Source organism: Ornithodoros turicata, chromosome 8 (genome assembly GCF_037126465.1).
Source record: "Ornithodoros turicata isolate Travis chromosome 8, ASM3712646v1, whole genome shotgun sequence".
NCBI classification, from domain to species: Eukaryota; Metazoa; Arthropoda; class Arachnida; order Ixodida; family Argasidae; genus Ornithodoros; species Ornithodoros turicata.
The window spans coordinates 27258804-27269800 of record NC_088208.1 but is presented as its reverse complement, the minus strand read 5'-3'; the positions used below and the strand labels follow the sequence as shown (position 1 = coordinate 27269800).

Sequence of the window (10997 nt, the reverse complement as noted above, 5' to 3'; positions counted from 1 at the left end):
CAGACTCTCCTATCATAAAGAGTATCGCAATGGCTAATCATATTCCGAGAATCCTTTTTCACTTCTTATCTTAACATTGCAAACACCCTGCAAGTTCTCAAGTGGTCAGTGTGGAAGGTCCGAACCAACGGTTAATTTATCATTCAGTTGCCGACAGGACTTCGCAGAGATCCAGATCAGAGGAAGCTGGTCGGTACAAGGCTCACTCTAGGAGCTGATCTAAAGGTAACAACACGTCATTCATTACTCGCTTTTGTTTGTCTGTCTTAGGTGTGTCCTGGTGTTCCGCTGGATAACAGAGTTACGAGTACGTGCGCCTGCTTGATTTTGTTCCCAATTGTTTGTGCAAGTGAGCCAAAGAAGGCATTTCGGCCGTATTCTTAAACGATCCTCGATTCCTGTGAGAGGAGGAAAGAAGCGTTCCTTCACTTGAGGAGTCACTTTTTCCTCAAGGAAGCACCGGATGTACCTTGTGGAACTCGATGAAGGCATGGAGAATTTCCTCCGCCCGGTGAACGTCTGGAGTCGCGAGGTCGATTTATAAAGCGCAAAACCGGTCTCGGTGGGACCAGGCAGAGCCGAGGATAGTTTAAGAATACGGAGGATTATTGCACACATAATTTGCTTACTAATCACGTGAACATGATGGGAAGTAACGGTTGTGAGGATGGACACACAAGCGGACCACCACCAGATGCCGTCTGCTCGTTTGAATGTGTTTAGGTATTAGAAAAACACTTATAGGAGAGAATGCGAAGAGAGTGAGCGCTTGTCCTGTTCGTTGAATGAGGCCCCTTCGCAAGTCGTCGGTAAGCAGTGGTTAGAGTAGTGGTTAGCGCAATTGTCAACAACCAAAAGTTGCGTGGTTCTCGCCGCTGTCTGGCATTCTCGAGGACAGCCAAGTAATAACATTTCAAGTTTACAGATCCCGTTGTTTGTATTTTCAACATGTGACGAGAACTTACAATGGCACTGTTTATCTCTGTATTTAGACATTTTTTCCTGTTCGTCTTCCAAGCTCGGCACCGTGCAGACTCAGGACGTCGCTATGTCGTTCGAGAAAGTTCTTCATGACATCGGAGGCTTCGGCTTGTTCAACAGGACCATCATGGTAGCCTTGGTGATTCTTAGCACGTGGCACGCAACCATCGGCTACTTTTCTCATCTCTTTGTGCTGATTACTCCCTCTGGACAATGGTGCTTCGTGAACGGGAGCAACCTGGAAGACATTGACCTGACTGCGTTACCCTACAAAAAGTGTCAAATAGTGTGGACGACGCTTCAGAACGATAGCGCGACTTCCAACGTACAAGAAACGTGCGCGTCAGGGTGGCGTTATGACAAGGACGAAGTGTTCCTCACCTTAACTATGGAGGTGAGTGCGACAGATCAAGTATAGGTATAGCAACGAATGCAACAACTCAGGGAAAAGAGGCGCTGACGCCACGAATCGAACTTGTGTCTTCTGATTTCCGGTCAGATATGCTACCACTACACCACACCAGCACGCGATTTCCCATGAGCCATTGAGTGCCTCAAGTAGGGGGGGAGGGGGGGATGGACAACCAACCACGCTATTCCCATTCTCTCTTACATCTTTCTCACTCACTCTCTCATTCATACACGGCCAGGGCGATCTGTAAACGACGTAAACAACGAGATTTGGCCGAGGCAGACCACACTTAGGGACGACACAAACATGTAAGCCTTAACGCCCAGAAATCAACGAAGTTCAACACAACGTTGATTTCTGGGCGTTGAGGCTTACATGTTTGTGTCGTCCCTAAGTGTGGTCTGCCTAGGCCAAATCTCGTTGTATAGGTATAGCATTCGCCACAGTGGCGTCACGGCTACCCTGGAGACTTGAAGGTCGTGGGCTTGAATCCTACCACCAGCTGAGGGTTTCCCTGGGTTTTCCCAGCAGACTTTTCAGATGAACGTCAGTACCATTCCCTTTGAAGTCGGCACAGGATGCATACTAACCCCCATTCCTCCCGCTTCTCCCTGCGGTCCTGTATCCACATGTCCTCGTTTGTACGCCTCTCATAGCCAAAGTTGCTTCGCGGTTATAACGCGCAAGGAAAAGTGCAACAGGCAGTGTGAATCTGCTCACGTTCCTTTCACACACTGATAAATCTTTTGCGCTTTCACTTCATCCTTTCATTTCAAAACATTCCTTTCAAACATTCAAACATTATTTCTCTGAAATTCATGAATTGGGTTGAATGGACATTGAGGTCTGGTTCCTGTTACATTGGAGTAGTTTAAACAGAACTAAAGTATTGTAAAACGATAAGGCTTACCCAGCGTGAAGATGAGATTCGGTCGGTGTAAAACAGCGTGTGAAAAAAATTGGATGCGTCTCTGGGCATCCTGTCAAATGTGTTTAAATGCGGTAAGTTTTTTGAGACCAGCATCTTGGGGCACCTGCACTCGTTTCGGTGCCATTGTAACTTCTGCGTAGCGCTAAGTTCTTTCCTACAACTGTTATGGACGGACCTACACTGCCGTCGATGGTGATGGGCCCTGTCAACACATTTCCACCGCCTGCCTCTCCCTATTATTTTTTCGCCAACATAAACATCAACCACCTAGAGACAAAGCCTGATCGCTTGAGCGACGTGACGTAACAATTAAAAAAGCCCGCCAATCACGACGTTGCTTTCAGCGGCCGTAGCTATGAAAACGAGCCGCCATAAGCCGCACGGGAAGCCACTGGTAGCCACAGCAAGCCTTGGTTTCAAAATCGTCTGCCGCGACTGGCTGACATCTTGGCCCTGCTGCTGCGATTGGCGCACTTTATATGTCTACGCGCGAAGGAGTGAGAGGAGGCATCAAGCAGGCCTTCTATATCTAGGTGGTGTTGGGCCTGTAAAGCTGTCGCTTTCATACCAGGACTTATGCTGTCAGCCTCTGTGACATTCCTGCATGCGCGCTCTCACTATTTCCTGTTCACCGAATGTTCTCAAACTTTGAAAGTCGCTTCCTGTTGTGACAGCACTGATTTTGTTCTTCCAATAATACGATAAATGTTATCCATGACAAGTGTGTATTTACAGCGTCCATCATTTATTTTATGCAGAATGGCTGGGTCTGCGGAAACAGCTGGAAGTTATACTCCGTCCACACTGCCTACTGGATTGGCTCCATGGTTGGATATCTAATCACGGGTCTGTTGGCAGACAAGTAAGTATGAGCGGCAACGCACTGGAATATTATCATACACTCTGATATATACTGATGCTGAGTCTTGTATTTCTTCATTCCTTTTCAACTGGCTATGGTGGCGTCATATGCATCCTATGATGTCCTATTAATACACGACTTCAGAAAATCCCAGTGCACCTTGAGCTTGCATCCTGGGCGCTTACTGAGTGGGGGAACGAAGAATAATCCTTCACGTTTCGCTTTCGCTGACCTTGACATGTCGTGGACAATGGACCGGTAGGCGTGAAATCGAAACAGTTTGGAGGCTGCCCGATTCTTTCGTATTAGTAAGCTCCCACAGTTCAAAGCGGCGCTAAGCATTCTGGGATTTTCTGAAGTCGTGTATTGCACTTGCGTCCCAGTAGTGACCAAGAGACATTGCATGCTTCAATAACGTGACTTTTCTTACTGTTGATCGTTTCTCAGTGGCATCCTTTGTGTGGCATCCTCAGTGGCATCCTCAGGGGTATCCTTTGTTTCGCCTGGCAAAGAAGTCGGCAGGAAACAGAGGATGGTGCAGTACTGGACAAAAAGTCATGGAACACGGGAAAGGCGTCATTCCTCTACGGCGCGACACCATGGCAACGGGAGGCGGAAGAGAGTACACGTTCAGAGGAGTGGACGAGTGTATTCGTCGCGGCAAACTCTGAACATATCCAGGACAGAACGCGACACTGAGACTACCGCGGTGAGTCGCCCGCGTAGTAGTCGTCCATCCCTCTGGACGAATGCACGTACCTGCTTCCGCTTGCCGCTGCCATCGCGCCGCAGAAAAATGACACCTCTTCCCATGTTCCGGAAACTTTTGTCGAGGACTATTCCTGGACCGAGCTGGGATCTTACCGGCAAAAATCTTATAGAGACCCATAGGAGATGACTCAGTAGTACTCAGTACACTTCATTCCGAGGAAGTAGCGCCGGGAAGCCCGGCCAGGTCTACGGCCACTCCGTGCCTGGCTGGTGCCCATGAGCACGTTGTCAGCGGCAGCATCCATTGTCTCTGCGCTCACGTACATCTATATCGGACTCTCCTCCAAGCCCATTTCCTTAGTAGGCGACAATGCCAATGGGGGGGGGGGGGACTTGCGGAGCGGATGGAGACTTCAGACAAGTGTGCCGCAAGCAGTACAAAGCTGAATCCTCATGTTATCCGCACTCGATCCACTATCCGACGCTACCCGTGTAGCGCGCTCGATGTGGACACCTTGAGGTCAAGCAAACAGGGCACAGCAGATTCACCGGCCTTTCTTTTTTGCAGGATCGGCCGCAAGAACACAGTCTGCCTTTTCGTTCTGCTATCATGCACTGCAAATATAGCCGGAATATTCATCACGAGCCATTTAGGCTTCGTCCTTTTGCGAGTGCTTGCAGGGGCAGGATGCTACACTGTGTGCAGCGCAGCCTTCGTGCTGGGTAACTGAAGTTGTTGTTCGTGTTAGCCCTTTATGATACTATGCTGTATACCCAATATAGATTTCTTAACCTGCAACTACCAACGTATTTTGCGACGCTTTTCCTGCAGCGATGGAGTACACAGTGTCGGAAAGGAGGACGTTGATGGCTTCAGTATGGAGTCTCAGCTGGGCATTGCTTGCCACTGGATTTCCGTGGGTGGCTTACTATTTACAGAGCTGGAGATGGTTGCTCGCATGCAACGGGGTAATCGATTCCCTGTTGTTGTTTACTTTATGGTAGGTACTGCAAAACTGTCAATAACACGCACCCGCTGATAGAGCAGTGTCAACTCGGCCCTATAACATTACACAGGTGGGCTCCAGAGTCTTCTAGCTGGCTCATTTCAACAGGGCGGTCTGAAGAAGCACTAGACATACTCGAGAGGATTGCTAAGTTTAACAGGAAGACGGTCTGTAGAGAAAGTATCACCAAGGCACTTCAGGTGAGGAAACTTCAGGTCGTACAAGAAACGTACGCAGTGCACAATAAGTGCAGAATAAACTGCGCCTTGCAACGGAATCCCAAAAGGCTTCCTGTGGACAGGGCTTGCAGTGCAAAGTAAAGCCGAAGCACAGAGTGGACGACACAGTGCTTCCAAAGGAGTCCCAATCCCAAACGCTAATTTCCAATCACCCGGGATGTGGGTTCCGTGGTCTATTTCACGGCGCCTAAATTTGAGACGAGAAGGTAGAAAGGAGTGAGAAATACGAGGGGGTATACGGAGTACGTAGTCCGCATTGGAAATGACACCAGGAATGTTGCTTTATGCGTCCGCGTATGTAAAACAACGTGCAAGAAGGGAGTTTGCCGACTCTGATTCATGCTGTGATTCTATATATGGAGCTTAATCGTGACACGAATTTTGCCAACAGATGGACACCGATGAAACCACAGCAGAACAACCATCTGCGAACGCAGAAAGGTCGAAACCCGGGTTCTGGAAGACAACTTTTGCACTTGTGGCGACACCACGAATAAGAAAAGTCACGCTCATGATGTACTCAACATGGTAAGAAGCCTTATAAACGAGTTCATCCTGACCTCCCGATTACACGAAGTTGCGCGCGCCCTCAAGTGAGCCGCGCTAGGAACTGTGGGTATCTTGAGGGGCGAAGAGCGTCGTCTGCTTGCAGTAGTCGGCCACGCTTATGTGGCCTCAAGCGTCAGCCACTGCAACTATCGGCTGAGTGACTGGGCGGACTCTCTCCCTCAAATGTCTCACAATACCTTGCCCCGGCCATTTGCGGCGCTGTTGGATATTAAAGCGTCTCCAACCAAAATTACGAAGAAGGCAGGTGAGCTTGCAAAAGTTCATGCATACAACCCTGAGGCTGAGGCGCACAGGCACTTCGTCCGATTCGACCAGCTGATTGACGTCATATACAGACACTCCCATACACGTCACGTAGTGGTGTCAACCTCACTAATCCTCTTACGGGGTTCTCGGAAGCACTGCAAGCGACTCAGAGCGCGTGCGCGATACGGGTCAATTGTTGGTGAGCAAAAATGCACGATATCGGTCGTATGACCTCCCGCAGCAACAAACGAAAAATGTTCCGTGGGAGCTTGCACTGCTCCTTTAATGTTTCTCCGGGTACATAATAACTATCTATCTTGTGCAGGTTTATCATTTGCATGTGCTACAATGTAAACAACATGGAGCTCGGACGATTGGGGCTAGACGTTTACTCAACGTACTCGATAGCAATGGCGTTCGAACTTCCTGTCAGTGTATTCTGCCTTTTGGCTTTGGACCGTCTGGGACGCCGTTGGCCTAATGCCGCCTTCATGCTCATAGGTGGCGCCGTTGGTATCGCCGTGTACCTCGTGCGTACAGGTACTCGAAAATATTTTATTGGAGGACGTCAATAGTATACAAAATGTTGCGCGGAACTCTTCGATGAACCTTCCCCACATGCTATCTTCAGATTCCAACATGTGGAGGTTAATAATGGCGGTGGCCTGTATGGTGGCGTGGGCAGGAAGCTACGACATAACCTATCAGTTGGCGTCTGAAACATTTCCTACCGTCATCCGAGGAAGAGGAGTTTTGCTGCAGAGGGTCCTGGGAGATATTGGAAGCTGCCTGGGAACGCAAGTCGCTGCTCTGGTAAGTTGGTCCCCCCCCCCTCCCCGTCGTACAGAGTTTCACACATCCTCTCCAGAAGTCGTTATAAAGTACTGCGTACATTACTGTACCATAATATAATTTGTTTTCTAGCTGCCTTTCATATCTGCAATTAGGTTTCTTGAGAGCATTTCAGCCTTTAGCGTGATGACCTTTAAGACCTCCGCCTGCTCTGGGGACTCTCCAGCTGAGCAACACTGCACATTGCACCTGGGAGTGCTTCCTGAAAGATATAGGTAAAAGACGTAGACATAGGTTCTGGAGCAGCTGGCTGCACCGGAGAGACCGACCTCTCCGCTTTTTCTTCTCCCTCTCAAGGTGGCAAGCATGAAACAACAAGCATTAAAAATAACTTCTAATGATCTGTTAAGACGTCATATGCGAAACGCACAAAAGTACTTATCTGACATAAGAACGCCAGTAAATGCCTGCTCCTTATCTTCCTTACTCTCTCTTGTAGGCAGAATACGACCGACTTCTTCCTACTCTTGTGTTGGGAATTCTCTCGCTTGTGGGGACAGTAATGGTGTTCTTTCTACCAGAAACGGTAGGTCTTCCTCTACCGCAAACAGTCGAGGACGGCGAAGAGTTCGGCAAGGATCAAGGGCTGTGTTTCTGTCCTGTATTCGCGTCCAAAGCTCGCAGGAAGCGATCGTAAGCCGTACCCTTGCATAAAAGTACGCCCCCCACTCATAGTTTGTTTCGTTTCCAGGAATACAACCACCAGTAGCGGGACGACGAACAAGGCCTTCGAGTTTGTAAAGGAAATGGAAGAGAAAACGTAAAAGCACGCGACATATATTAGGTGCTGTTTTCCAATTTCTACAACATCGCTGTGATTTTGTGATGAACATTACCAAAGTGAATCTGTGTGGCACGCGCGATGGACGTTGCATCGACATTGTGCCTGCTCCCAAGACTGAGTACTGGAATATACCGCTACCCGCCGCTCCATTCTAGCGCAACAAGAAACTTTAGAACATGATACCGATGCCGATGCTAAATAAAAGCAACGCGAGACTTTTTCGTTATTATTCTGCTAAAATGGCCTTCAACAAGGCACCTGTTTGCCTTCTGTGACTAACCGGGCTAACTGTAAAATTTATTACCCTTCAAATCACTAGCGGATGTTTTCTTGCGTTGGTGAATGCTGTCTGCAAACCGCACCATTGAGCTATGTAATCCTTTGTGTGTCCTTTTCTCCTATTTCCAAGAGGTTTGACAGGTAACAACCAGCGTTAAAACCCCCTGCACTAGCAGCACGTGAACGAGCCTCAAGTTGTGAGCCGCTAATAGTACTTCGAACAGACATTCTAAAGTGTTCCGTACGAGATAATTTGTCGCTGAGAATTTATCGTCCGTCCTTCTTATTCCATGTCTCTCGGTCCCCTACCATGAGTCTATACCAGCTTGCCCGCACCCTCTTCCTTCTTTCCCTACAGATAATTTCTACCCCCAATTTCAAGTTTCTCCAGCTATTCAATAATTGGTTCATTTTTTTCCCTTGGAAAATATGTGCAAGAAAGGTGTAGTTTTCCGAAAAGTCAAGCTGCACGGTAGCCTCATCCTGAAGAAGTTCCACTACTGAGTAGTTTCAGGTAAACAGACTGCGACGATCTTATGAAATGATGCCCTTGAGGGCTTGCAGAGCGTGCAGAAGATTGTGGCGAAATTCTTCACTTGCTACAACAAATGTTTGAAGCGACGCCCAGTCACCACGCAAGCACACGCTTCATTGCTCGAACGTGATAGCGTCCAAGATCTCCGACATTCGCTGCAGCTTTTCATTCAACTTGTTCTGGACAGCTTGCAATCCAGGCAGCCAACACAAGCGGCTCGACCCGTCACCGGATGCAGTCTATAGACATGTACAACATACCTCAAAAAGTATGTAAAATAAGATAGCAAATACTGCAGCGAAATTGTAATTAAGGTAGAGTATAAATACTTCAAAATTAAAGTAATTAAGTTAGAGAAGCAAATACTTCAGAAAGTATTTAAGATACACTCAAGATACTTTGGTAGGCGTCGTAGCAAAACACGTGAACGGGAATCTGACACACGTTTCAGTTTGAACCATCTGAGCCTGATGACGTCCTGGTCGAAAGCACCTTCTTCTTGGGTAAGCAAAGCTTGCATTTGACTGAATTATTAATATCGGTTTCCAAAACATATTCGGAAAACGTCCGATGTGTAACATAATTTCAATCGTATTTGTGTCTTCATATTCTCTTGTGATATCTGCTGTACAAAGGAAAAGGAAGTGATTAGCATCTAAGAACAATTGTCATTGTAACTTTGAAAAAGGAAGAAGAAGGAACTCGTGGTGGTTAATAGAATAACGGCCATTGCTCTGAGGTGGAAGAAGAAGAAGAATAGAATAAACGAATCCTATCCTATCACTTGGGGCTTCTCACTTGGGGAGGTGGCCATAGCTGGGCCGTAGCGACCAATGTGGCTGCTTTTGTCATCCTATCTGATCGCACCTGATCTCTGAGGTCGCTCCGCGTGTTACATCATGACTAGCCCTGGCCAATCGCCCTCAGTGGCTAACGGCCATTGCTCTGAGGTGGAAGACGAAGAAGAAGAATCCAACATTTTCACATAAGCAACCTCGTTCTACCTCCAAGTGTGTACATCCTTTGGTGCCGAAACCCGGGAGGACAGAACGTTAACGAATTACTAACGAGATCGACGACTGCTTGTGAAACTCAACGATATAACTTTTGAGACGCAAGAGAGGAACGATTCGAGCAGCCGCTACGAGGCTCATCGGTGAGATAAAGCAACTAATCGATGGAACACGCTCAACTAGCTTTATGGGTGATCTTCAGGAGAAGCTAGATGTACTGAAGGTAAAAGAGGCCGCATTGCAACAGTTGAACGCGTCTACAGAAGCGCTCATCACAGATGACAAAGAATACGACGACGAGATTGCGAGCTCGCAAACGTATGAAGACAATATATGCATCGCGAAGTCTCGAGCCTTGCAAAACCTAAGCGATGAGAATGTCAGAATCGCTGCCAACACATCGGGAGGGCAGAGACAAGCTGCAGGAGGCAACAGTACAGTCGAAACTTCAACGAATGCTATGCGGACAGCGGTGAAGCTACCGAAGCTAGAAATTCCAAAGTTTAATGGAGATCTTCGGAACTGGAACAGTTTCTGGGACCAGTTTGATTCAACCATTAATCGAAACCAGTCAATCAATAAGATCGACAAGTTCAAGTATCTAAGGAGTTACCTCACCGACAAGGCTGCAATATCTGGACTCTCACTCACTGCAGGTAATTATGATGTTGCCTTGAAGCTGTTGAAAGAAAGATTCAATAAGCGGAACCTCATAATCAACGAGCACTTGGCGTGACTTCTGAACCTGCCCAAAGTCAACGACTCCAGCCAAGTAACGAAACTGCGGGGGCTGTATGACGAAGTGATGACCGGTGTTCGATCACTCGAGGCTCTCAACGTTGCGTCAACGTCATACGGTGTCTTACTACTTTCTGCGTTAAGAAAGGCTGTTCCAGGCGATCTCAACATTGAGTACGACAGAAAGCACATAGACAACGAAGAAGAATTAACTTCGTATTTAGACTTTCTCAGCCGCGGGAGAAGCGTCACTTTGACATCGGGATCCAGAAGCCACAAGACTTCTCATGAGACAGTACAGCGCCAATGGTCACCGAAGTATGCACCTTCAGGACTGGTGTTGGCAGTAGGTGCGGAAGAGGCAAGTTGTATATTTTGTGGATCTAATGAACACAGTCTTGAGAGGTGTTCCACGCAAATTCCACTTCAAGCGAAGAAGGACAAATTGATGTCTTAGGGACGATGTTTTCGGTGTGATCGACAATACCACCGCTCAAGAGACTGTAGGAATGCCAATAGACTTCGATGCTTAAATTGCGGAGGCAGACATCTAACTGTTATGTGCAATCCGTTACCACGTCTGAATATCATGCACACAATCGTCAACGCTGATCACGTCTGCTGGAGCTTTGCCAAGTTTTTTGCGTCAGCTGGTGCGAGTACTTCTTGATGGCGGAAGCCAGAGGTCTTTTATTAAGCGATCTCTTTCGAAGAAACTCAACTGTCGGCAAGTAAGAAAGGAACAGATCACACTTTACACGTGAGGCAATGACGCTCCCTGCAAAAGGAGTTGTCGCCGCGTCGAAGTTTGGCTACGAAGTCAATACGACAGAACAG

General features: G+C 47.7%; 2 protein-coding genes across 3 annotated transcripts; both read left to right on the top strand.

Annotated features, from left to right (window-relative positions):
• On the top strand, positions 1–7808 carry LOC135366826 (organic cation transporter protein-like). Of its 2 annotated transcripts, none has more exons than XM_064599763.1 (11): positions 1–225; positions 1019–1375; positions 3083–3186; positions 4466–4620; positions 4730–4898; positions 4975–5104; positions 5535–5671; positions 6285–6499; positions 6591–6772; positions 7251–7444; positions 7503–7808. In XM_064599763.1, the coding sequence occupies exons 2-11, from the start codon at positions 1049–1051 to the stop codon at positions 7573–7575; spliced, it is 1686 nt and encodes a 561-aa protein (XP_064455833.1). In that variant the 5' UTR covers positions 1–225; positions 1019–1048; the 3' UTR covers positions 7576–7808. The 2 variants fall into 2 exon arrangements, with proteins under 2 accessions (XP_064455833.1, XP_064455832.1); XM_064599762.1 differs by having other exon boundaries at positions 993–1375.
• A 1801-nt stretch (positions 7809–9609) lies between these two features.
• On the top strand, positions 9610–10158 carry LOC135367560 (uncharacterized). The gene has a single exon (XM_064600851.1). It carries the CDS (start codon positions 9610–9612, stop codon positions 10156–10158), a length of 549 nt encoding a protein of 182 aa, XP_064456921.1.
• The last annotated feature ends 839 nt before the right edge of the window (positions 10159–10997 follow it).